Source organism: Bos taurus, chromosome 7, assembly GCF_002263795.3.
Source record: "Bos taurus isolate L1 Dominette 01449 registration number 42190680 breed Hereford chromosome 7, ARS-UCD2.0, whole genome shotgun sequence".
NCBI classification, from domain to species: Eukaryota; Metazoa; Chordata; class Mammalia; order Artiodactyla; family Bovidae; genus Bos; species Bos taurus.
This window is the reverse complement of record NC_037334.1, coordinates 22,105,497-22,133,219: the sequence shown is the minus strand read 5'-3', so window position 1 is coordinate 22,133,219 and position 27,723 is coordinate 22,105,497. Positions and strand designations below refer to the sequence as shown.

At 47.8% G+C, this 27,723-nt stretch overlaps 1 protein-coding gene and 1 non-coding gene across 2 annotated transcripts in view; both read left to right on the top strand.

Annotated features, from left to right (window-relative positions):
* Window positions 1-3,133: 3,133 nt before the first annotated feature.
* Window positions 3,134-27,723, top strand: part of SLC22A4 (solute carrier family 22 member 4) — a 42,831-nt gene continuing 18,241 nt past the window's right edge. The window contains exons 1-4 of the mRNA NM_001206989.2: window positions 3,134-3,692; window positions 18,129-18,232; window positions 19,761-19,915; window positions 27,408-27,579. Of these exons, the coding sequence (NP_001193918.1) occupies window positions 3,300-3,692; window positions 18,129-18,232; window positions 19,761-19,915; window positions 27,408-27,579 (824 nt within the window). The 5' untranslated portion in view covers window positions 3,134-3,299. The remainder of the gene's footprint in view (window positions 3,693-18,128; window positions 18,233-19,760; window positions 19,916-27,407; window positions 27,580-27,723) is intronic.
* Window positions 3,229-3,299, top strand: MIR2457 (microRNA mir-2457). The gene has a single exon (NR_030814.1). It is a non-coding gene; the product is annotated as a microRNA mir-2457 (primary transcript).

Below are 27,723 nucleotides of genomic sequence, written 5' to 3'. Positions count from 1 at the left end.
AACCTAGTGAGCAGATGTCCTAGAAGATGGGAGATAAAAAGTATGATTGAGGGCTTTTGATACTGATGAAGTTGTGTTTTTTTACTTTTTTTTGTTCCAGAATGAGTTAAATGTATAAAAAGTAAACAAACTAGTAAAAAATGAATCCCTCGGGCTACTATTATGGCCAAACTTATTTCTTCTATATCCTTGCCCACTTCTTTCATTCCATATGATTTTGAAGCTAACTGGTGAAGTTACTAGGGATCCAGTTGTCTGGAGCATGCCAGGCCATCTTCTGTAAGGTAAAGGCAAGTTGTTGTACCTTGTATCCTCTACCACTAATAAAAAGACATAATGCTTGGTGGGAATACTACTGTAACCCACTTAATGGGTATTTTGGGAGGCTCCCACTTTTGAGTGAAGCCCAGAGCAAGAGAGAGTGCTACAGAGTATCCAAGGTTCCCTGCCACTTGGACTATGTGACCCATCAGAATCAATGGTGCTAGACATGTTCATGGTGATAACGATGCTGGGCAGAGTCTCTGATAAGCCCTAATAAAATAATTTCAGTAAGATCTCTAGGATGCCAGAGCAAGGTCATGCCTTCTGCAGCAGAGAGCTATTTGCCTTTAGAAAAGCGGCTATTTGGCTATAGTAAAAACTGAGTACCTGGCAATGTGACATCAAGGGTCTATGCAACTAGAAATATCTAGTAAGAGCTGGGCATTATCAAATTCTATCAAGTCATAAGATTAAGCAGGCACATCAGCAATCCATCATATAATAGAAATGGTAGGGTCAGAATCAGGACTGAGCGGGTCCATACAGCTCATGTAATTTAATGAACAGTAGCTCTAACTCCATGACAGCTACACCTCAGCTCTACCAACATTTTTCCTCAACTCAAACCTATGGTTTTATGGGGGTTCTCTATAACCAACTGACAGAGGGAAGAAAATACTCAGCCCTGTCTCATAGATGCTATCAACCAAAAAACGGATTGTTTACTGCAACATAGCCCCACTTAGGAGTGGCCCTAAAGGACAATGGTGAAGGGAAATTTTCCAATGGTCCAGGTATAAGTAGGGTACTTGGGCATTCATTATGTATGACAGGCAAAGTGGTTTAAGGTATGGATTTACATATACTCATTGTCAAGTGGTACCTGTTGACTCTCACATACGTGTACAGCCTGGAAGTACAGGGGAGTTGACCAATGGAGCCAGAACTAGGTTTTTTTTTTTTTTTTTTAAGCCTCTTCATTCTCTATGGCTCTTTACTTCATTCTCTATGGCTCTTTAGAAGATCCCAGCAGGACTGAACTCCAATTATCCATAGAAATTAGGGTTGAGAAAAAGCTGAGGCAAGTGAAATGAATGAGGCACTTGCCTCCGGTGCAAAATTTAAGAGGGTGCCAGGAAATTCAATCATCAAATAACATTTTAACACAGCATTTTAAAAAATCAAAACCAGTATGAGACTCTAGGAGGAACAAAGCTCCAAATTTTAAGTAAAGATATGGTCAGTTATTATTGATGTTTTCTTTGCCCTCAGGCTCTAGAGTCTTAGCTCGGCACTGTCACTGATCCTGGTCACTACCAATGACCAGTTCAACTACACAGTCTTGTGTTGGCCTTACCTCCTTTCCTGTTCCCTCTCCCTGGTCCTTCATTCCTTTCCCTAGGATCACGACTATAAATAAATGATCTCCACATAAATTCTTATCTCAGGCTTTGATTTTTATTGGGGTTGAAGGGAGGATGAAATCTAAGCTAACTAAGACAATGACCGCAAGAAATACTGTTCAAAGAAGGATACTTTTGAAAGGAAAGGAAAACACTTAATAAAACAGTGCTGTCCTGGCACATCCAGACATAAGGTCTTATTACACATAAGGAAACAGGTTCCAAGTGGATAGAAAGCCAGCCAAGACTAGAGGTTATAAAAAATGGAGCAGAAATTCCTCCTACCTCTTAATCAGGGCCTGGATGCAAATGCATTTGTACAAAATCTCCAAGAGATGGGCCCTTCAGCCTGTCAATCCCTTCCACCTCAAGAACCCCAGGACTCCCATTGCAGTCCCAGACTCACTCACACAACAGCAGAGGGGCCTTAGGCCTGGACACTAGCAGACTGGTCCCTGCTCTGGCTACCCTGCCAAATCTGGGCAACAAACTAAACCTTTTCCTCCTCCCTTCCTGCATCCCTCTGTTCCCCGACTGGGAGCGGTCCCTTCTGCAAACCAGAGGCCTCTAGTCCAAGAAGCTTCTGCCAGCCATCCTCGAGGAAGAGCCCCGGGGAATCAAAATCAGAGCCCAGGAGAATCAAAATCAGAGCCCAGGAGTGGTGACAGCTGGGTCTCCATTACCGTGCTCTCACAAAGGGTCAAGCTCCGCGTAGAATCTTCTCCAGAGGCCCCAACAGGATCCTGGGACCACCCGGTAGTCCCTGCTCCCCACCTCCCCTCAGTCCAAGCGTGTCTCTGACGAACTGTGACCTCGATCATCTCTTCAGGGCGCTGAGCCTGTTTCCCCCTATTCAAGGTGAGGCTGCGGGCTGTCCGGAAGCCGCCAGCAGGTGACTGAATCTGGCAGCCTAGGATTGGGGGTTGGGAGCTCCGGGTCGGCGGGCGCGGGCGCGCTCCTGTCACCCCTGCGCCCGCAAAGGTTTCCCGGGAGCACGGGCTCCACGGACTCGCCCATCCGCGCCCGGCCCGAGGCTCCCTGAGCTCAGACCCCGAGTTGGAAGCGGCAGCGGAGAGATCCCAGCCCCGGACGAGGCCTGAGGCGACGGCGACAGGGAAATCCGACCTCTCAGAGCCCTTGCTCTGCGGCCTCGACTCTGCCCTTACACGCTGCCCAACCCGGCAGCCCGGGGCTGGGTGCTCAGCACTTAGGGGGCGCCGGGGCGAGCAGGGGCAAGGTAGGGGCGGCGCTGGAACTAGTCCTCTTTTTCCTAAAGCCCGCGGCCAGCTGACCTCCCAGCCGCCGCCGGGTGGCGGCGGGCGGGGGGCGGAGCACGGGCTGAGCCGCCCTGGAGCTCCACCCGACCCCGTCCCGCCCCGCCCCGGGCGGGTTGGCGGTGTGGTCCCGAGTTTCTGCTTCCAGAAATTGGCTTCCAGCTTTGCGTCCAGCGCCCAGCAACCTTCTAACGCCCGCAGCCCGTTTCCCAGGAAAGGCCCCGACCGCGTGCCCCGCCTTCCCTCAGCTTGCCGGGTCGGCGAGAACGTTTGGACGCCCACGCCCTGCACAGCGCGGCGCTGTTCTGGGAACGCGCTCTCATCACCCAACGTTGCCAACTGCAGAGCCGCGCTGAGCATGCGGGACTACGACGAAGTGACCGCCTTCCTGGGCAAGTGGGGGCCCTTCCAGCGCCTTATCTTCTTCCTGCTCAGCGCCAGCATCATCCCCAACGGCTTCAACGGTATGTCAGTCGTGTTTCTGGCAGGGACCCCAGAACATCACTGCCGGGTGCCGGACACCGCGAACCTGAGCAGCGCGTGGCGCAACCACAGTATCCCCGTGCGGCTGCAGGACGGCCGCGAGGTGCCCCAGAGCTGCCGGCGCTACCGACTCGCTACGATCGTCAACTTCTCGGCGCTCGGGCTGGAGCCGGGGCGCGATGTGAACCTGGAGCAGCTGGAGCAGGAGGGTTGCCTGGATGGCTGGGAATTTAGCCAGGACATCTACATGTCCACCATCGTCACCGAGGTGGGTGTGTGAGCGACCCTTAATCTGCATCAGTCCCCCTGGAGACATTCTAGCCGTCCCTGGCTCAGCGTCCCCAATTCCTCATCAGACCTGGCTAGCAGTCATCTGGGTTATACTTTTAACACAGGTGTGCAGCCCAAGAGGGCAGGACACGCTTAGGATCATTCCTGGTCAGTTTGTCTAGTAGGGAGGGCATGAAGAACTGAGTAGGGAGGCAGCCATCAACTGCCTTTTTCTCTGGCAGTTTCACAAGAGGAAGTTGTTTCCCAAGAGCCTAGATACTGTCAACCCCAGGCTCCCCAGATGTACAGACTGAGTCAAATTCCTGCAGGCATGAAGAGGGGTGTGGGGATGCTGCTGAGACCATGTGCAGACACAAAGAAGAGTCTTATTGCTGGGCAGGGCATGGTCAGGGCATGGGCAGATCTGGTCTGTTCCCTGATCACAGACTTCTGGAAGCATCAGGGGCTCTCCTGCTCTGCTATACAACTATGATAAGGCTTGGGTCCTTTCCTGAGGCTCTAATTTCTCCACAAAGGAGCAGGAGGCCTCCCGATACTGGTGGAGAACAGGGAACTGCTAAGTCATTGCAGTCGTGTCCGACTCTGTGCGACCCCATAGACAGCAGCCCACCAGGCTCCCCTGTCCCTGGGATTCTCCAGGCAAGAACACTGGAGTGGGTTGCCATTTCCTTCTCCAATGCATGAAAGTGAAAAGTGAAAGTGACGTTGCTCAGTCGTGTCTGACTCTTAGCAACCCCATGGACTGCAGCCCACCAGGCTCCTCCGTCCATGGGATTTTCCAGGCAAGAGTACTGGAGTGGGGTGCCATTGTCTTCTCTGAACAGGAAGCTAGAGGAGGTATAACCCTGGTCCCAAGGCACTCATGAAGGGACAGACTCACAGAAACAGTGTAAGCATAGAGCTCAGGGGCTTCTCTGGCTTTGATCCCCTAACTGGGGCTTGTAGTGCTTACCTGCCTTCTGCCCACAGTCCGATCCTGAGGCATCTAAAAGTAGGGGTCAGCTCATCCCAGTTCCTGGAAGTGCAGTCAGCATCTGGGCTAGAGCTGGCCCTACTAACTGCAGTCCTCCTCAACAGTTGGGTTGAGGAGGACTCTCTTTCTCTTTCCCCTTCCTTAATAGTCTGTTCACCTCAGGATGTGAGGGGTGGGTAGGTAGCTGCTGGTTTACAAGTCCATGGCTATCCCTGTTACACCTGGCCCAAGTGGGCCTCTGGGAAAATACATGGTTCTCCATCTGAGGATGCACATTACACACTCACAAACACACAACCGGATTTGCCTTTTTCAGCAGCTTTTCCCTTACTTGCTTTCTTTTGGGGTACTATAAAAAGTAGTATTTGAGTAAAATAAAAAGCAAAGGAGCACTAGTCATTGGGAGGAAGGAGGGAAGAAGCATGAAAGTGAGTAGGGTCGGTGATTCTCCCTAGAGAGGTGGTGGGACAGAGTTCTGGAGTCAGATGGGTGGACTGGTTCTGGCCCCACCCGTAAGCACTAGTCTTCAAATATTTGCATATTCATGGAAGTATTATTCACAAAAGGTAAAAGCAACTCAAATATCCAGCAACAGATGAATGGATAAATAAAATGTGGTATATGCACACAGTGGAATAGTATTCAGCCTTAAAAGAGGAAGGAAATTCTGACACATGCTACAACATGAATGAACCTTGAAGATATTATGCCAAATGAAATAAGCTAGTCACAAAAAAAGACAGAAACTGTTTGATTTCACTTATATACCATATGGAGAGTAGTCAAACTCATGGAAACAGAAAGTAGAATGGTAGTTGCCAGGGGCTGGGAGGGGAGGGAAATGGGGTGTTATTTAACAGATATAGAGTTTCATTTTGCAAGTTGAAAAGAGTTCTGGAGATTGATTGCACAATAATGTGAATATACGTAATACTACTGAACTGTACACTTAAAAATTGTTAAGGTGGTACATTTTATGTTGTGTGAATTTTATTACAGTTGTTAAAAATGAGGATCATAAGAACGCCCAGCTTATCTGAGTTGTTGAGAGGATTCAGTGAGATCATGTGCTATGCAACATCCCATAGCACCAGCAAATGGGCATCACGGGTGGGTGGATGAGGAGCGGTAAGGGCAGGACCTCGTCATCCCTGGCTGGGCATCATGGGCATTTGGGGAGCTGTTCTAAGGGCCAGGTTTCAGCCAGTACAATGGGTGATGAGACTTGCTGAGGGCAGAGCCCCTTTCCCAGGGTGGAATTCTAGGGCCAAAGAATAGGACACAGGTCTGAATCCACTGCTGGGGGAGAAACGCCCTCATCTCCCTGACAAGAGCAAGTTGGGGACCCTGAGCAAGTTCTCTGCACCTCTCTGGCCCCACACTGGCAGAGGGATCATCCTCAGATGGTCTCTGCTTTATACCTCTATATGAGATCTCCTGATGGGCATACCCTCTGGGACAGAGGAGCCCACCTGAACTGACCCCCTGACCCCTTCACAGGGAAGACAGGTTGGTCAGGGACCGAAGGAGGGCATGTCCATGCAAGTACTTTCCAGGGGATGCCAGGAGGCGGGAACCTGGTATCTGAGTTGGGACCTGTGTGAGTGCATCTGTCTGGGTATATAGGTGTATAAGGTAATTTCCTTCCTCAAGGACTGTTTGTGAAATGCAATCTATTTGTCCTGTTTAGAGCTAAGAATCACTTTAAAAAACAAAACTTTATTTTGAAATAATTTTCATTTAGAGAAAAGTTGTGAAAATAGTACAGAGAATGTGCTGATCTCCAGGGGGCCTAGATTCAGGAGCAGAGCCACTGGACAAACCTTAGGGGTGAGTCTGGCTCCTGGCCAGAGTCTAGGCATGGGCTGGCCTTTGCCTCAAACATGTCTTCTTCTCCCATGGAACATCATTAGGTAGACTTGACCCTCTTCAGTCCATGGGCTGAGAAAACTAGGCAGTCATCTCTGAACCAGGGCCCATACTCCAGAGGCCCTGGGCGGGGGTGGAGGGGGGGCTTGTTTGGTAAAGAGCAGCTTTCTGTGGCAGACCTCCAGTGACCTGAGGCAGGGCTGCTGCCCCACCATATCAATTGCTATCCTCTCCTTCAGCTGGAGGCATCCTCTAGGAACCCATGTGGGAGACCCAGGTTCGATCCCTGGGTTGGGAAGATCCCTTGGAGAAGGAAATGGCAACCCACTCCAGTACTCTTGCCTGGAAAATCCCATGGACGGAGGAGCCTGGTAGGCTACAGTCCATGGGGTTGCAAAGAGTCGGACATGACTGAGCGACTTCACTTTCACTTTTCCTGACCTTAACCATGATAGAATGTCCGACAAAGGGCCTGGGCCTCTGGAGGCACTAGCCTTGTGCTATCTTTCTTGGGACCTGGGATTAGGGTTTGAACAGAATAGGACACACTGATTCCCCACCCACAGCTCAAAGGTATAAAATAGGAACAAAGGAGCCTTATCCTTTGCTAACAGGGCACTAGGAGCAGTGAGAGAGGGAATGATGAGACCAGAATGAGCCCAGCATCTGACAATTACTTGGGACTCCATATGGCAGCTCAAAGGGATGTACCTCCTTTGGGGCCTCTGCCAAAGCTGAAGAGTTTGAGCATGAAGCAGGTTAGGCTGTTTTCTTCCCATCAGACTTACAGGCTGCCCTGGAATACCGCTGGCTAGTGTGAGACTGGCAACTTGGCTGTCAGGACAGCCTGAATATCAGACCTGCCCTCTGGCAGATTCCAAAGGGGATAAAGTGTGAACCTCAGCCTCCAGCCAACACCAACAGACTTTTATTTCCAGGCAGTGCTGCAGAAAGAGAACAAATACAGGAGACTGGGGGCTTTTTCCTAGCTGTGGCCTGAATTTGCTTCCCTGTTTATCAGCTGCCTCATGCCAAACAGTTTGTCTGTTGCCTGTAAGTTCTGTTCCTCTGACAAAGGCCACCAGGATCTCAGAATGTGCCTTCGTCCAGAGGCTGCTTCACCCAAGCCTCCTGCCAAGTTTCTGGATAAAGATTTTGTCCATCTCTCCTGGTGGGCAGCAGACCCCTCACACTCTGTCCAAGAGATAGGGTGGTATATTGACAAAAACAAGGCTTGGCAGAGCTGGTCAGAGGAGCTGTAGATGCCTTGGACCTGTGAAGGGACTGTAATTTCTTCTTTGTGACAGGCTGTATGTGTGTGCTAAGTTACTTCAGTCGTGTCTGACTCTTTGTGATCCTATGGACTGTAGCCTACCAGGCTCCTCTGTCCATGGGATTCTCCAGGCAAGAATACTGAAGTGGGTTGCCATGCCCTCCTTCAGGGGATCTTCCTGACCCAGGGATGGAACCCATGTCTCTTATGTCTCCTGCATTGGCAGGTGGGTTCTTCCAGGCTAATGCAGGCCTGCCTTGTTATCTGAAGCCTTGGTATAGTTTTAAGCATGTCTCTAGAGTCCAAAAAATAAATAAATAAATAAAATGGCAGAGCCATTTGAAGTAGAAAGAATAGAGCCTCTGGGGAAAGGCTCAGTTGACTCACATATCCCAACAATTGACACAGACAGTCCAAGGCTGGTGGCTCCTGCTCTGTGTTTACAGGACTGGAAACAGGACTGAGTGCCCCTTCTTCTTCCCTCAGGCCCCTCCATTCCCATCCCTACCATCCCACTTAAACTCCCTGGGTCTTTTGCTTTGGCTCTACCTCTGATAAACACAGAACTCTTCACCAATGCCTTTCCACCTGTGGGTGCTTCTTCTTTACATCTAATATAAGAGAAGAAAGATACTGAGATTTTTAAGAGTTAGCCTCCCATCTTCTGAGCTCCAAGTACAGAGGCTTAATTCCTGGTGAGTGTAGCCAGGAGATTGGGGGATCCCATCCTCCACTCAGTCCACACTCATGTAGTGGCACCTCTACTCTAGTGTCCACAGGCTGACAATATGGGGGCCCTGGGTGCCCTTATCCCAGTTTGTTGTAGAGTGGAGATTCCATGCCAAAAGAGGCAAGCCAAAAAGGATGCTACCACCTCCAACGAGTGTCTAACTCATAAGGCAGGGAGTGTCATTCAGAGGGTACTTTCCCTTATGCCAGCCTGGTGCAGGGGCTCAGATATTTTTCCCCAGGGGAGGAAGTAGTCCCCACAGGAAATAACTTCATTTCGCACAGGATGTACAGAAGTTGAAGCCTGAGAGTGTTCTTTAAAACAACAAAAATTGTGGTGGTAAACAATTATGAGGAGACTGGTAGCTCCATTAGAGCAACAAGCTAACCCATAGGGCGGCTAGGTTACCGGAGAGAACCAGAAAAAGAGACAGCTCAGAGCAACACTCCTGGAGTCGGAACAAACCTCACACACTTGCCTCAAAACTGCTCTTTCAAAGGGATTTGAATTTAATTGAACTAGTCTGTGGCATATTTTGTGCCCCAGTGCACAATAAAGGAATGATATAGCAATTGCTGGAGCCTGACAGCTAGGATGGATGGCATCACTGACTCAGTGGACATGAGTTTAAGCAAACTCAGGGAGATAGTGAAGGACAGGAGGCCTGGCATGCCGCAGTTCATGGGGTTGCAAAGAGTCGGACACGACTTAGTGACTGAACAACAGCTAGGTGTGATATCAGCAGAGGGAGACAGCTTAATAGAAAAAATGGGGAAAGAGACAGTCAAAAAGAGCCCTGCTAAATCCATTGTTCTCCCGGGGTGACTGCACACACGCCTAAAGCTGTGTCCTCTGAAGAGCAACACCAGAGGCTTCACACTGTAGGGGAAATAGTCTTTAATAAGAGTCCAGCCAAGTCATTAAACAAACAAAAAAGCAAACAAAAACAAGGACAGGTACCCCTGGTGTGTGTCGGGGTGAGAAGGGGTGCAGGGGAGAAAATTCAGTGCTCAGAGTTTCTACAATGTATTTTCTGAAATGTCCAGTTTTTAATCAAAAATTACAAGACATACAAAGAACCAGGAAAACATGACCCACACTCAGGAAAAAAGTAGGAAACAGAAATTGCCCAAAAGGGCCTAGATGTCAGATTTAACAAAAACCTCAAAGCAGCATTATAAGTATTTTCAAAGAACTAAAGGAATTCATGCTTAGAAAGTAAAAGAAAGTACAATGACAATGCCTCATCAAATATTGAATACCAATTAAGATTTAAAATGAAAGTTATATTAAAATAATCAAATGAAGTTTCTGTAATTGAAATAAACAGTAGCTGAAATTTTACAATTCACTAGAGAGCCTTACTCTAGTAACTTTGAACAGACAGAAGAAAGAATCAGCAAATTTGAAGATAGAGAAATAGAAATTATGTAATCCAAAAAACAGAAAAAAAGGAGTGAATAAAAATGAACACGTTCTTAGAGAAATGCAGAACATTGTTAACCAGACTAACGTGCATAAAGGGAACACTAGAAGGAGAAGAGAGAAATGAGCAGAAAAAAAGATAGTGACAGAAATAATGACTGAAAACTTGCCAAATATGATTAAAAACATTAATCTGCACAGTTCAGCAGCCTAATTCCAAGAAGAAACAAAAAGATTTTTGCACACAGACAAATCATGGTAAGATTACTTAAAATCAAACACCAAGGGAAATTTTTGAAAACAATAAGACAAATAGGACACATACAAGGGAACCCTAATAAGATTTGCATTTGACTTGTCATAAGAAAGAAAGGAGGGGACTTCCCAGGTAGTCCAGTGGTTAAGAATCTGCCTGCCAGTGCAGGGTCCATGGGCTTGATCCTTGGTCTGGGAAGATTCCACATGCTGAGGGGCAACTGAGGCCAAGCACCACAGCTACTGAAGCCCACACGCCCTAGAGCCTGCGCTCCACGAGAGAAGGACTACGAGAAGCCTGTGCAGCACAACTGGAGTAACCCCAGCTCGCGGCAACTACACAAAGCCCGTGCACAGCAAAAAAGACCCAGCGCTGCCGTAAGTAAATAAATTTTTAAAAAGAAACAAAGGAGGCCAAAAGCAGGGGGGTAACATATTTAAACTGCTAAAAGAAAAAGCACATCAACCAAAAATCTTATTAATGTAACGAGCAAAACTACCTTTTAAAACTAAAATAGATATTCTCTCTCTCACACACACACACACGTAAGAGAATTTTTGACTAGCAGTGCTACCTTACAAGAAATACTAAAGAAAGTTCTTCAGGAATAATTATTTTTCTAAAGCACAACTTATTCTCTGAAAACTACAAAGCATCTTTGAAAGAAATGAAGATCTAAATAAATGAAAAGATATCTCATGTTCTGTTCATGAAGCAGAAGGTAATATTGTCAAGATGGCAACTCCCCAAACTGATCTACAGATTCAACACAAAACATATTCAGTATCATTAGTCATTAGGAAAATCACAACCACAATCAAGTCAAAACCATAATGAAATACTTCTTAATACCTCCTGGGATGGTTAAAATTAAAAAGATATACAATACAAGTGTTGATAGGAATATGGAAAAATGGAAACATTTGTTCATTACTGTTGGGTTTATACAATGATGCAGCCACTTTAGAAATACCCAAGAGAAATGAGAACATGTATCCTTGCAATATCTTGTATAAAAAAGTTTATAACAGCTTTATTCATAATAGCCAAAAAGTAGAAACAACTCAAATGTCTACCAACTGGTAAATGGCTAAGTAAAAGGAGGTATATCCAAACAGTGGAATATTATTCAGCCATAAAAAGGAATAAAGTACTGATACTTAGTACTTGAATGAAGTATTGATACTTAGAACAACATGGATGAACCTTGAAAACATTATGCTGACTGAAAGAAGCCAGTCACAAAAGATTGCATATTGTATGATTCCACTTATATTAAATGCCCAGTGTAAACCCATCTAACATTGTTCAAAATAGAGTAGCACCTGTCAAGGGCCACTATCAAGTCTCTTTCAGACACCCAAGGACTGGAAAATTACTGAAAACAAGAAGTTACAGATTCTCAGAAAAAAACAAAACCAAAAAACAGCCTATTGAAGCACAGCTAGCCCAGATACAACTGTGGACCAGAAAAGAAAGAAACCCACCACCTCTTTCCTGCACCTTGTCCTTTGAACTCAATAAAAGACTCAGACCCCCACCATTAGGGGCCAGCAACCACTCTGTGCATCTGGCCCTTTCCTCCCTTGGAAAGGGAATAAAAACCCTCTTTTCTTCTCTTGTTAATATTTCTATGAATTCTTTCACAATCCGTGTTGGTTCACCCAACACCCAGAATAGGCAAATCCAAAGACACTGAGTGTATGTTAGTGATTGCCACAGGCTGGGAAAAGAGAATTGAAAGTGACTGCTAATGAGCATGGGTTTCTTTCAGGGGTGATGAAACTGTTCTGAAATTAGATAATACTGATGACTGCACAACTCTGTGAATATAGTAAATTATAAATGACTTATACACATATACACTGAATTTACACATAAGAAGAATGAATTTTATGGTATGTAAATTATATCTCAATAAAGCTCTTATCAATTCAGTTCAGTTGCTCAGTCGTGTCCGACTCTTTGCGACTCCATGAACCGCAGCACGCCAGGCCTCCCTGTCCATCACCAAATCCAGGAGTCCACCCAAACCCGTGTCCATCGAGTCGATGATGCCATCCAGCCATCTCATCCTCTGTTATCCCCTTCTCCTCCTGCCCTGTCTTTCCCAGCATCAGGGTCTTTTCCAATGAGTCAGCTCTTCGCATCAGGTGGCCAAAGTATTGGAGTTTCAGCCTTCACATCAGTCCTTCCAATGAACACCCAAGACTGATCTCCTTTAGGATGGACTGGTTGGGTCTCCTTGCAGTCCAAGGGACTCTCAAGAGTCTTCTACAACACCACAGTTCAAAAGCATCAATTCTTTGGCGCTCAGCTTTCTTCACAGTCCAACTCTCACATCCATACATGGCCACTGGAAAAACCATAGCCTTGACCAGACAGACCTTTGTTGGCAAAGTAATGTCTCTGCTTTTTAATATGCTGTCTAGGTTGGCCATGACTTTCCTTCCAAGGAGTAAGCATCTTTTAATTTCATTGCTGCAATTGCCATCTGCAGTGATTTTGAAGCCCAGAAAAATAAAGTCAGCCTCTGTTTCCACTCTTTCCCCATCTATCTGCCATGAAGTGATGGGCCCAGATGTCATGATCTTAGTTTTCTGAATGTTGAACTTTAAGCCAACTTTTTCATTCTCCTCTTTCACTTTCATCAAGAGGCTCTTTAGTTCTTCTTCACCTTCTGCCATAAGGGTGGTGTCATCTGCATATCTGAGGTTATTGATATTTCTCCCGGCAATCTTGACTCCAGCTTGTGCTTCCTCCAGCCCAGTATTTCTCATGATGTGCGCTGCATATAAGTTAAATAAGCAGGGTGACAATATACAGCCTTGACGTACTCTTTTTCCTATTTGGAACCAGTCTGTTGTTCCATGTCCAGTTCTAACTTGCTTCCTAACCTGCATATAGGTTTCTCAAGAGGCAGCTCAGGTGGTCTGGTATGCCAATCTCTTTCAGAATTTTCCACAGTTTATTGTGATCCACACAGTCAAAGGCTTTGGCATAGTCAATAAAGCAGAAATAGATGTTTTTCTGGAACTCTCTTGCTTTTTCATAAATGAAAATAATTAAATAGTAAGCTTTCCCCCACCACTCCATGGTCAGTAAATTTCTAGCTTTAAGTTTACAACTAAGTTATAAAGAAGACATTGTGGATGGAGGTATATACTATTATTAACTAACTACTACTTCCTCTTTTCCCCCACAGAATGAAAAATAAGAGAACACAGAAATCCTTTCTTAAATGAACTATTGCTAGTTTTTCATTCATAGTTGTCTCTGAGGTTGAAGTCCATTTATAAAGGGATTTTACACCTTGTGGTGAAAACTTTTCTGGTTTTTAGTCATTGAATAGAAAGTTCTCATTTCTACGAATCTCTTCTGCCTAGTCAGGTTTAAGTACAACCTGCTTTGCTTATTCATTAATGCTGTTTGTAAAAGGCATGAGATTAGTAGAAAGGGAACTACCCTTTAACGAGGTCTGTAATGTGTCCGACGCTGTCAGACACTGTACTTACGTTGCCCATCCAATGCTCACAACAGCTTTGGGAGGGAGTACCATTGTCACCTCTTTGAAGGTGAGAAAGCAGGCTAACAGGGGTGAATGAGTGGCCCAAAGTCACACAGTCAGAAATGGCAGAACCCAAGACAGCCTGTGCTCTTTGCTCAGCATCAAGCTGCCTTCCAGAGTTCTCAGTTCTATGTAGTCACAGGGATACTCTTATCTTTATGATCCTTTATGGCTTCGGTAAAGGCTAAAATTACTAGACTTTGGCTACTTGCAGAGTTCAAGGTTGAGGGTGATTTTCAAAGGACTGTGTGATACCACACATTTCCAAACTAGTTTTCCATTATTCCTAACTGTTCAACATTTGTTCACCGATGATTTGTTAAGCATCTGCCACATGCCTAGCCTTGTACACTTTAGTTAACTAAAATGATTATATGAATGTGTTCAGGTTTTAGAACTCTGTCTATCTGGAGGAGGTTGAACAGGTTGGGGGCGGGGTGCCTCTTTTCCTTTCCTGCTGGAGAACAAGGACATGGTGGCCGAGAACATCCCACCCCGGATGGCTGGGCTCATGCATGCACATGTGCACACCTGATCTGTCCTCTAAAGCAAGCTTGACCTTCAGGTTTGTGGAGGCAGTGACCATGTCTGCTTTGTGCCCCTTCAGAATCTGGCCCAGAGCAGGTGCTCAATGACTGTTGCATAAATGATTAAGCGGTTCCTTTTACCAGTCCACTAGAACCGGGGCTACTCACTTCATTGCTGTGTGCCTTCATTTGCTCATTTGTAAAATGGGGATAAAGGGAATACCTATTTTCAGGTGGGAACGTTGAGATCCCATGAACGATGCAAGGCACACAGTGAGCAATCGATACACTGTACTTGTCCTTTCTTCTATTACTGTTGAGGGCATGAGATGCATGTTCTTCTAGGTCAAGTGTCCTCATGTCACCTGTTACCTTGGGACCTGGTTTTTTGTTCTTTAAGGCTAAATGACCCAGTCAAATGGGGAATATTGGTCTAAGACCTGGAGGATGAGACAGACACAGTAATCCTAGGAGAGTATATCCTGTGCCTCAACCCTGCACAGTTTGGGACATTCCGCTCTTTGTCCAGAGTGCATGTGGGAGTGTGGATTATGTTTCAGAAATGGTAGCGTTTGACCTGAGGGCATAGCTCCAGGCCAGTGCCAGGCAGCCTCTCACCAGGCCGTCAGCCATTCGTCTCTAAGCAGACCCTGTGTATGTATGTTTGTGTGTGTACACACATGTGCAGAGACCCACAGGACACTTCTGTCTCATTAAGGAAAAGACCGTCTCCCACTGGTCCTGCCATGTCATTGTCAACAACAGGGAGTTCCCTGGAACCTGACAATTGAGGCCCCAAGATACACCCCTAGAACCCCAAGGGGCTGGGGCAGGCACGGCCTGGCCTTCTCAAGAATGGCCCCATGGAGAAAACGGTCCCCCTACAGGCTGGCAGCTGATTTATTGGAACACCAGTCCCGTGAGCTGAAGCCAATATTTTATCTGCCAATTTTGTATCCTGTTACCAGGCCTCTTGCAACTTTCAAAGAGACTCTTTGGGTACAGTGACTCCCCAAGAGGGAACCCAGCCTTGGAAACAACCATAAGTAGCATGAGGTCCAGCTGCCCTCCTCTACCAGACGTGAGCAGAGACAGCGCTCTCTACCAAAGACAGACAGCACCCCCACGGGCCTGGGGCGGTGCACGTGGCCAATTTCTGTGCTGCATGATGCTGACGGCTTCGGGGGCGCCTCTTCAGGCAGGGAAGGGGGACCTAAAACCTGGCCTCATGGCCTCCAGTAGGAGAGCAATGGGGAGCTGGCCTTCGCCTCACCTTTCCCAGAACCCAGTTCACAATTCCTTTCCTTGCTGCATTCCCCAAACAGACCAGGCTTGACCCACCATCAGGGCCAGCTTGATGGGCATCAATCCCTGCAGTCACCTAGGGCCCCACATTTATTTTTAATGCTCTGCTATTGACATCTTGAAATTCTTAATCATTTTGAACAAGGGGTCCTACATTTTCAGGTTACACTGAGCCTGAAAATTAGGGAGCCCGTTCTGTTTACTATTTTGCTCATGCAAGGCCTGACATCTGACAGCTGTCCTCTTTCCTTTCTGTCTCTTAAGTCCTATCTATGCTGCCCAAAGGCAACGTCCTGATAGGAAAATGTTTTTAAAACCACAAAGGAGAGCACATTATCTTGGGAAGAGCTTTTCTGCTTGGCTGCAGATGGAATGGTGATGGTTGATAATGGACACTTAATAGCCCCACCAAACCTGGGATTTTCTTAGTTCTGTTCAAGGTTAACGGCTGTGGTGGAGGTCTTCGGCCCCTAGTCTTGATGTCACATTCCTTGAAGAAGTGTAGGGGTGGTATGTAATAAACTCATTTTATCTGGCCTTTGGTGTTCTTGTCCAAAGCAGGACATGGGTACAAAATAAAGTTGTTATCTTGCTTGCCCATTTACTTGCTTTGACTTCAGGCAAACACTATTCTCAGAGACTAAGTTTAGTCTTCTGCAAAATGGGTTATGAACCACACCATGAGGCTTTCGGGCTTCAATCTGTGACTTTTAGAAGCTGGTGGCCATTAATTCAGGTACATGTCTCCCTTCTGACCCGTGGCCTGGCAGAGCACGTGAATCTGGCAGTACGGTTTTGGAGGGTTTGTGCCTTTTCCCCTGAAGCCCATTCAAGGTACCCCAGTTGAAGCAGCCTTCCTCTGGGTGTGGTTTCAGTCTTATCCTCAGCTGTGCCTGACGGTAGAGAGTTTCTGGTTCACGTTGTTTTTTCTTCTGCAGAGCTGTGCTCGGGCAGCCTGCCTGTGAGCAGCACTGTGAGCACAATGCGAGGCAGTCCCAGGAATCTTGCTGTTGTCTCCAGGATGGGGGTGTTCTCAAGGACATTATCCTTAGCATCACAGAGTGGCCCCTTCGTGGAAGGAAGTATAGAGGAGAGGCTTCTCCCCGGTCTCGGTACTCAGACAAACTGAGCTTTTGCAGAATGAGTTTATTACTCTGCACACTGTGATCCTGAGAGCCGAGCTGCTGGGATATTCAAAGCCAGATTTCAGGGCTTCCCTGGCAAGTTGACAGGCCTTTGGGCAGGACAGCCAGAGGTCAGTCTTACCCCTGGCTTGGTTATTTTTGTAACCCCTGCTCCTCTGAGATTTTCATTTGCCACGATTCCCTTAGCATTTTGTTGTACACATTTTTCTTGTATGTATCCTTATATCCACCTCTCTCTGCTGCAAATGGGGCATGATACAAATATGTGAATTCACTTTTAAATCTATGTCAGGGAAGTTGAAAGGATTAAGAAGCAAACTGCCTTAGGAATGTCATGGGTGCAGTACCACTGCTGAGTGGGGGGCTGGGATTGGGTGGGAGGCAGGGGTTTTTTCCTATAGACTTTATCATCTTACCACACACAGCAATCCCCTGATCTACTATCCCAAAATACTTATTGGTACCTGCTTCTTTTTTAATTCACAAAAGCTCACTGAACACATTTTGAAATTTTTGCAACCTCCCCTTGAGATTATGTTGAATTGACTTAAGTCAGGAGCTGGTAACAAACTCTAGCTGAAATGCTCATTTTGTGGGTCCACAAGCAGGGACTTGTTAGAGCTACAACAGCCCATGGGCCCTGGGGAGTGGGAGGGACCACACTTCTGGGAGGGCTGCATGGAAAGAAGGGTGGAGAAGTGTAGAGGGGAGATAAGAAGCACTGAAGAGGGGCGGGAACACCACCCCTAGCACAGTGGGGCTCCGGATCAAGCCCTACGCATGGCCTACGGTGTTATGCGGCCCAGGGAACACAGGGTTCTCTGGAGGATTCTGCTCAGAAAATATAATCACAGGTGTTTGGGGACCACTGGCATTTTTCAACAGGTAGAAGAAGCTTTTCTACCTGGATCAAGTGACCATGCCCACCACCCTGACCTGCAGGCACTTAGAACACTGTCCCTCCATGCCAGAGGGATGTGCTTCAGTAACTTCTGAAGCAGAAATGGCACCTCTGCTTCATACTGCTTCACAGTTGAGGGGTCGCCAGTCTAGCCATGCACAGCTCACTTCTCAGTACACAACGTAAGCAGGGCCAGAGGTATCACCCCTCCTTTCGGAAGGGGAGGGTGAGCCTCAGGCAGGACAGTGACTTGCCCCAGTGACTGACAGAGTCAGCAGTCAACCCCAGGGCTGTGAAGCCTATGCCCTTTGCACAATAGTGAGCCTGGCACCGGGACAGAGAGCCTGCCTGGCTGCCACGCTAATACGCCAGACACTGGAGCTGGGCAGGGGCCGGACCTGCTGGGGGGCTGGGCTCACACTTTGTGTTTTTCCCTGGCAGTGGAGTCTGGTGTGTGAGGAGGATTGGAAGACGCCCCTCACCACTTCCCTGTTCTTTGTAGGCGTGCTTCTCGGCTCCTTTGTGTCTGGGCAGCTGTCAGACAGGTAAGGACGATGGGAGGGAGGGAAGGTGATTGTCAGTACACTGCCTGTCCTGGGGTTGGACTGAATTTAGGGTATTTTCACCAGAGAAAGGGAGGCCCCATAGGCCACCAAGTTGAGTGACAGGAGCAACTATGACGTATCCTGTATCCTCTGTGCTCAGCCCCTTGTGGGGAACCACTGGAAAATGGGGCCCTTATATCACCAACTGTTAGTTGCTTAGTTGTGCCCAACTCTTTGCAACATCATGACTGTAGCCTGCCAGGCTCTTCTGTCCACAGAATTCTCCAGGCAAGCATACTAGGGTGGGTTGCCATTTCCTACTCCACTGGATCTTCCCGATCCAGGGATTGAACTAGGGTCTCCAACATTGTGGGCAGATTCTTCACCATCTGAGCTCCTCAAAAAAATACATTGCTACCTCACCAGGGCCTCCTCACCCCGCCCTCAGTTTTTTGTTGCCATGTGATCTATCCACAACCAGCCATTAGCCAGAGGCAAAGCCAGATGGTGAGTACCCCTCCTCAACTGTGCACCTGCCTCTGCTGTGGGTCATGCCCCTGGCTGGACACTGGGGCCGCAGAGCTGATCAAGGCTGCTTCGGGGCCTCCTGGAGTGCACTGTCAGGAGGAGACAGCATCGCAGCTTAGGTAGACGTGACCACACTGACCCCTGAATGTTCTGTAGGGACCAGAGCAGGAAGGTGGGAGTGCTGAATGGCAGTGTTGGGGAAGGCTTTCCAGAGGAATGGCTGTCCCTCCCTTAGTCGTGAAGCCCAATGGGACCCCCGACCCAAAAGCCTGAGATGACCTGAGTGTGGAAGATGAGATGGGAGGTGTTGTCCTGTGTTCCCTTTGAGCTACTGGACACTATCAGAAAATGACATTAAGACTTGAGCCAGCTATTGTGTCATTTATGGATGTTGCTGGAAGCTACTTTCCACAGGGCAGTGGTTCCCAATTTGGGATGCACAATAGAGTCACCTGGGAAATAATATCTTTAAGCCCTGATACCCATACTGCATCCAACTGTCTACATCCAGACAATAAGAATCTCAGAAGGCTGTCACAGTATTTTTTTTTAACTCTCTTGATTCCAAGCACATCCTAGGTTGGAGACCATTGACACAGAGGGACTCTTGGCTCTGGGTTGACAGAATTCTCATGTTACTGACATTCGATGTATCTTCAGTTTGTACTGTGCTCATGTTCCAGAAATGTGATGGCAGCTTCTACCTACGACTCATTCTAAAGAGCAAATTTCCACGTGGTCCTTACATAAGCTGCTCCATGATTTTGAGATATGCTGCCTCCACAGGAGGCTCAGAATCTCAGAAAGTTACCTCCTGGGCAGAAGGATGCCTGAGACCTCACCCAGGAAGAACCTGGGAGGATGTGATAGGAGAAAAGCCTGTCACGGTCCTGAGAAAAATAGTCTGCAGGGATGCCTGACTCGGGCCTTCTCCAAGCCCTGAGTACGGTGCTGCTCTGACCTGCACAGGCCACTTCTTGTGTTGTGCTGTGCTCTACAGATTTGGCAGAAAGACCATCCTCTTCGCAACCATGGCTGTGCAGACTGGCTTCAGCTTTCTGCAGGTTTTTTCCATCAACTGGGAGATGTTCACTGTGTTATTTGTCATCGTCGGCATGGGCCAGATCTCCAACTACGTGGTGGCCTTCATACTAGGTAGGAATGGCTTCTGACCTGCAGGGCCCTTGCTTCCAGTCCTCGGAGAGGCCTGGGAAGAGGGGGCTGCTGAAGAGGGCACAGGAAGCACTCTCACTCAGCGCAGAAGGAAGCACTGTAATTCATGGTCTGTGCTTCCAAAACACGATCAGCTTCGGGGACATATGTGCTGGGGAGGAGGCTGTGATCACAGGTTCTTTGACAGGTCACAGGCAAGGCAGGTACTCATAGGGAGCCAGCTCTTTGCTGGCCCTGAAATGTGACAGTGAGTAAGAGCCAACCGAGTGATAACTGAGACACATTTCAGGAGCACAGGGCTTGGGAGGGACACAGAGGAGGGATTCTTGAGGGAGAGACAGTCCGGGGATGTGTCTGATCTGGGCTATGAGGGCTCAAGACTTCTGCCTGGGCCACGGCTAAATGGTCTCCTGGCAGCTGGGCCTGGCCCATAGGGGGATTAAGGGTGGTCGGTGCGGCTGGTACACAGGTGGAGGAGGCACGTGCCAGACAGGAGTCCGGTGCCAGCTGTCCATCTTTGGGCAGATCTGGCTTCACCCCTAAGTCAAAGCCCACCCCCCAGAACATATCAGCTGCATACAGGACAAGCCTCACTGCTGGGAGCCGTCCTATCTCCTAGCAGCAGCCTTGCTTCTGGAGTATCAGGCCGCATGAGGGGGACTCACAAGCTAAAGGTCAGGAGGAGGCCCCCAGGGCCTTCAGCAGCTTTTCCCAGGAGGCAGCAGGGTAAGCTCCAGACGTGTTGATAAGGGTCATCTGCAGGAGTGAGAGTCCCCAGCAGGTTCTCTGAGGCCACCTCCTCAGGTGAGAGAAGCGGCAATGGGGCCACCTCTGGAACAATAGATACTCATTCCCATAACCTCTAGTATGATCATATTTCCTTGTTGGCGGTCCCAGTTTGTCCCTATTGCCACAGTGTAATTACCAACAGCATCCCTTTAATGTAAGTCTGATGATTCTTATCTCAGAAGTCTGAATCTAGTAAGATGATTCTGATAGGTTTTAAGATTCTGGATGACTCGTTGGCTTTCAAGATCCTGTGTTCTCTTTGTTGAGGATATGTACGCCCTGTCAGATTGCCAACTTGGAACTGTTCAAATTCTACTCCTTTAATCATTTGTGAAGCGCTCCTTGCCAAAGGCCTAGCCTTGGCATCTGAAGAAGGAGGTGGGGAGGGCATGCTGCAGTCACACGGCCCCAGCAGAACACCCTCTTCAGCAGGAGAGGACCTCTCTCCTTTCTGCAGGGGGAAGAGGGGAGGGGGAAGGATTCGTTCAGAGGACACAGACAGCTGCCAGCCAGTGGGGCTAGAAACTGGAGACTGGAAGAATTCAGGACAGAAGTTGCAACCTCCTAATGCCTGATGACCCCAAGGACACAGGGCTCCTGGACACAGCAGAGTTTGTTGTTCTCATGGTTTAAATCCCACAGACTCCATCTTCCTTTTGGTGAGCACCCCATACCTGGAAAGCCTGATGGGTAGCTTTGCTTGGGCCAGAACATACTAGAGACTAAACAGAGGAATCTGCCTGAAGTGAGCAGAGCACCTTTAAGCGAACCTAAAGAATCACCTGAAATGGAAGGGCACAAGGTTGTAGTGAAGCCAGAGAAGCCCTGTCCTTGGGATCAGAAGTCAGGCGGTGTCTGTGCCGTGCACGGCATTCCCCAGGGCCTGCTGAACGCCAGCCCTTAGACCTGCCTTTCCAGGGGCACAGGGTGCTTCTGAAGCCACAGAGCCTCCTCCCCCGTGTGAGTGGATGAGGCCGGGAGAGCCCATGCCAGGCTTCCTGCAGGGAAGTCTCTGCCCAGCTGACCCTGTCACTACAACCAACTTCTCTCCCTGCTCCTTATGCTGACACGAGTGGGAAGGCCAAGGGAAAAGTAAGAGCTGTAAGATCAGTCGGAGCTTAGATGTACAGCCAGCAGAGGGCGGGCACTGGGTGTAGCAGGCTCTCCATCAGCTGTGCAGGGTCTGGGAGCCTCCCTGGCTATAGTGTTACTCCACTGTGTTCTACAGGAAACTGCTGACATTTGTGTGCTGGTTTGAAACTCCTTGTCCTGGATTCTCAGGCCTGAACATTTCAGTGTCACTGAAAGTCAATCTGCCCCTTGGAGCAGCCAGAAAGAAGCCTTCGCGAGCGCCTGGAGTCGGGTGGGGATGCGAGACACAGAACCATCTCTGGCTTCTGGCAGCGCGGCAGCGCTCTCTGGTGTTCTAGAACTGAAATAGCCAAATTGTGCGTTTCATTTAACTAAAAGCAACCTAAGCTTTGGATCTGGTCTGAGTTCTGTCTGGCCTTCACCTTCACTTTTGCCCTCTGGCTCCAGGGAAGGGTTGGCAAGATGCTGTGGTGATAATCTGCCATTTTAGGAGTTCTCACATTAACTCAGGAAGCTGAATTACTCCCACTCTCCACACAGTACAAAAATGGATTCTCTCCTTGCTCTGCTTTTTAACAATTATAAAGCCTGCCAGAGTCACAGGAGACAAGAAAGGGGAAGAAAGGAACAGTGCTTCTTAAAGAAACAGAAAGTTCACCCGAAAGTGAAGAGGCTGCCAGAATGATGCTGGCTCAGCAGCAAGTGACCACTCAGGACCAAGGACACCGACCCCACCCACATTCCAGCTCTCCCCTCACAATCTCCCACTGTTTCCCAGAAGTAACACCCTTGAGCTGTCCAAAGCCTCTGGGTGAAACACGAGTGGCATCCTCCTTTATTTCTCGTAACTAGCTGCTTGAATTTATTTTGCCAAGTTAATTGTCTCCTGTCTTGAGTGATTCATTCATTCAGTATTTTCCCAGCACTCTTAACAATATTTGTTCCAACACGCTGAACTACTTAAAATGCTGCTTCCTCTGATATCTTCATGTTTTCTTCCTTTTGATGAGTACATAACTGATGGCCTCTTTCTTTGTAACTTTGGCTACCAGGAAGCTCAGGCTGTTATGCAGCCTTTATTAGCCACATAGTTTTTAAAAGTTTTAAAATTGAGTTTACATAGCATAATGTTAACTCTTTTCAGTTCCGTTCCGTTCAGTTCAGTCGCTCAGTCGTGTCTGACTCTTTGCGACCCCATGAATTGCAGCACGCCAGGCCTCCCTGTCCATCACCAACTCCAGGAGTTCACTCAGACTCACATCCATCAAGTCAGTGATGCCATCCAGCCATCTCATCCTCTGTCGTCCCCTTCTCCTCCTGCCCCCAATCCCTCCCAGCATCAGAGTCTTTTCCAATGAGTCAACTCTTCTCATGAGGTGGCCAAAGTACTGGAGTTTCAGCTTTGTGTATAAATTCAGTCGTTATTAGTATATTCACAAAGTCATACAATCATCGACGGTACCTAACTCCTCAACATTTCATCATTCACAAAAGAAACTTATCAGCAGTTAACCTCCCCATTCTCTTCTTTCCCCAGCTCCTGGCAACCACTAATCTACTTTCGGTCTGTATGGATCTGTCCATATTCTGAACGTTTCTGATAAACAAAATTTTACAACAGGTGGCCTTTGTGACTGACTCCTTCACTTAATGCTGCCAAGGTCGGTCTGTGCTGCAGAATGGCCCAGCACTCCACTGTGCGCAGATACCACGTTTTGGCCATCTCTTCATCAGGTGACAGACGTCTGGGTTGTTACCATTCTTTGACCAAGTTGAAGAACGTTGCTATCAGCATTTGAGTACAAGTCTTTTGTGGGTCCATGTTTTCAGGTCTCTTGGCTGTGTACCTAGGAGCGGACTTGCTAGATGACACGGGAATTTTAGGTCTTACCATTTAAGGAACTGTCAGACTATTTTCCAAAGCGATCTGTTGCACATTTTTGCTCTTTTCTCTAGGTCATGGCTTTTCACCTTTCTTTGTATTTTACTTTAATGTTACCCTTATTTTATTTTATTCAAATTAAAAGCTACTTCAAGGGAGAAATGGGATATAAATACATAAGATGCAGAGATTTGCTGGCAACCCTTGTTGCACTGCCCCAAGAGGGAAGAATTGGGGGACACAGGCAGGAGGTAGGACTCACTGCTGTCTGTCCTCCAAGGGCTCAAATCTGGTTGGCAGAGGCAGCTAAGACAGCTGTTACAGAGAATGTGGGCTGTGGGTCTAGGAGTGTGGGGGGAGCACAGATAAATTGTCTGCGTATATGCATAGACAAGAAAGGTCCCTTTTAACCAGAATGATCATGAACGTTTATAGAGAAGAAAGAGGACAAGGGAATATCTGCTATTTTGATGAGAATTCTGAGTATTTTCCAGGAGCAAAGAGAGGTTTTTGCTGTCTTCTGTTGGATCTCTTGGTCAAAGGCACTGTGTTTTCCAACATTCCCCTGACATCTGGTACATTTCAATTGTTTGACCAGGATAAAAGAGTTAACGATTCCTGAGTACCTGCCACATGCCAGACACCTGACAAGGCTCCTTACCTACATTAATCTCAGTCCTCATAATAATAACTCCATGAAGTAGGACTTATCAAAGTCACCCTAGTAGCCAATGAGCATCAAGGGGCCCAGCCCCTGCACATGGCTGGTAGAGGACCCTGGGTCCTACCCTATATCCTGGCAACTGCACCACAGTCATGTTTCTTGAGCTGGGGTCCGCAGACCTCTGCAGGTCATTCATGGAGGGGCAGATCCTGCCTCCAAGTGGAAGGGATCCAGTGGTTCCTGAGCCGACTACCATAGCAGGGCCCTGAGCAACATGACAGTAAGCCTGGCCCCCTCCGAGTCACTCACTCTCGGGGAGAGCGCTCAGATTCTGGAGGTGGTGACAGGCAGTGGGCAAACACTCCTGGCCAAGACATGCTTCTTTGGCTTAGAAGTCAGCGTCTCACTCACAAGTGATACTCAGAGGCCCAACCAGATCAAGACCAAGCAGGCTTTGTTCTAGGAGCAAACACCTAAGGGGTAAAGTCGGTCAGGACAAGGAGCCCCTAGTGAGCAGAGCCAGAAGTCACCAGTCACCTCTCTCACTGCCAGCAGAACACATGGAGTTTGTGACACCTGCTGGCAGTGAAAGGTCTGCAGGAAATAAGACTCCTCTTCCGGTGTCTCTGAGAGGACTGGTTGGCCTCTAGTTAGTTTGAAGACCAGTCCAAGTGGGTGCAATGCAAATCCTAACTTCTAAAATGCAGGTATGGCCCCACCCATCTCCCACACACGTCTCCACTAGAACTCAGTCGAAGGACAGCTTGACAGGGTGAAGGCTTTGCTCCCATGTAATTGTTTTTTTTGGACTGTATCCATAGATTAAACTGATCAGGCTTAACTCCTATCTGTCCCGCTTATTGCATATGTGTGAATTTAGGCAATTTGCTTCAACTCTTTAAGTCTCAGCTGATGATATGTAAAACAGAAGTAATATTAGTTGTTATATGATTGTTGTGAAGAGTCAAAGAGATAATATATGTAAACACTCAGTCTGGAACCTGGCTCAAAGTGCCTACTCAAAACAATACTAACTATGAAGATGATGATGATGATGCTCAAGGCAGGGTGATTTTCTAAAAGTCAGAGAGCAGGAAGTCGTGCTCCCAAGGAACTATTCAGATTTGTGCCCTCCCTGTAAGGGAGGTGATTTTCTAAAAGTCAGAGAGCAGGAAGTCGTGCTCCCAAGGAACTATTCAGATTTGTGCCCTCCCTGTAGCTCCACATAAGGGCAGAAGGGTAGATTAATGAAGCTTCTGTCCTCCATGGGTACTCTGCAAAGCTAGAGCAACTCTGTCCTGGCCTGAGACCCAAGCTTAAAGAGGAGCGTTATCCAGAAATTCAGTGGGGTAACTTCTTTCTCTTCTCTTATCAGGATCATGGAAGTGTGAGGGAGTTCCCTTGGCCTCTTGAGTCTACAAGATTCTCACTTGGTCCTGTGCACTCTCTCTCTTCCACAATCACATCCTCTGCTGCTTCACTTCTGAATCTCTGCTTAGGAATAAAGCACTATTCATTCCCATATCATGATAATTACAGCCAAAGTGTTTAGAAACCATGGCATGGTGAGTCTTCTTATGGAGTGACAGGAAGGTCATTAATGAGGTAAGAAAAGATCTGGGAACAACGCTCATGATCCTGAAAGAAGTCCAGCTCTATTCTTGGAAATGAGTTTAAAGGCTAAGAAATGCCTTGGGTGGTTAGAGCTATTGTCCGCAGTCCAAGATGTGAGAGATAAACAATCCTGGCCATTTCTATCAGTCTGGGTTTTAGAAGTGGCTGTTCAAAACAGAACCACTGAGACACATCTTCAGTTATGCTGAGTGAGGAAGAAGAGAGGTGAGGATAGGAGCACAAAGGAGGGGAGAAAGGGAAACCAGCAGAAATGGTCATTTTACTGCTTCTCTGGAATTAGTCCTTAATTCCTTAGCCTGTGCTCAGGGCATATAAACACATCTAAGAAACTCCTTCTTAAAACCCAAGCCTGAATAACCTTCAAATCATCTGTTTTGTATTTTCTGGGCTACTTTTCAGTAGTGGTGGGCAGATCTCAAACAAAAGATGGAGCTATTGCCATTGGCCACATCTCCACCCTGGGGCAGAGGACCAAGAGTGGACTCTGTGGAAAGGGCCTGAGTTTTGTGACAAAGAAGAAGCCTGTTCTCAGACTCCTTGTCTCAAATCAAGCACACTCCAAGAAGCAAGCAACATCTCTTGAAGAGCTGGGGCTGAGCCATCCACTGTGGCGCTGAGCAGAGCAGGAGCCTTTCCCAAAACAGGGCCAGATGCCAAGCATCTGGTGGTTTTGTGGTGTTCTGGGAAAGCTCTGTGAGTTCCCTCCATGTGCGGCTAGCTCCAGGGCTGCCGCCTGCCAGGCCAGAAGAGCAACTTCTTCTTGTCTTTCATTGGGCTATAAAGACTGTGTCTGCCTGGGGCTGATCCCTGGGCACAGTGTGGCCTCAGTGGAATTCAGCCCTGGGCACTGAGGCCCTGCTCTGTGGACCTCCAGAGCCAGCTGGATCCTCTTTATCATTTCTCAGGGCTCAAGGTTAGCTAAGGGTGTCCTAACACAGCTCAGTAACTGAACTCTCCGCTGTTTCCGAGAGACCCATATCTGCTTCTTTACAGTAGTGAATGGTGGGAGAGGCTGAATGCCGCATGAGCCACACACCCTCAGGAGAGTTCCCACGCCTCCTGGGACACCCTCACTGCTCCTCACCCTGGGGCTTTTATTTTGGAAATGTGGCATTCTCAGAAGAGGTTACCTCTTAGGGCTGAGCATGATATTCATGACATGAGGAGACATTTAAAAAAAAAATCTACAACTCCTTTAAAATCTCATGAAAACTCATCCTTCTATGAAGTGGTAAGTCTTGGGTCATGTCCCACCTTCCTCCACACTGACCACTCCTGCTCTGGGCCAGGAGGTAAATAACTCCTTCCTCTTCTAAGTGGTTATGTTTTAACTCTAACTGCCAGGTAATGATGCAAAAAAGCAAATATTAAAGTGAGTTAAAATGCTAATACTCCTCCCTTGTTTTGAACAGGAACAGAAATTCTTGGCAAGTCAGTTCGTATTATATTCTCTACGTTAGGAGTGTGCACATTTTTTGCAATTGGCTACATGCTGCTGCCACTGTTTGCTTACTTCATCAGAGACTGGCGGATGCTGCTGCTGGCGCTGACGGTGCCGGGGGTGCTGTGTGTCCCGCTGTGGTGGTGAGTGTGGCTCTGTCTCAGACAGCCCCCTACTGCGGGCCAGCAACCTGGAGCCCAGAGTATGGTGCTGACCTTGGCGTGGGCCTGCTGATCTCACTGGAGTAGGCTGAGGCCTCAAAGCCCAGAGACCGTTTCCCTTGTTGG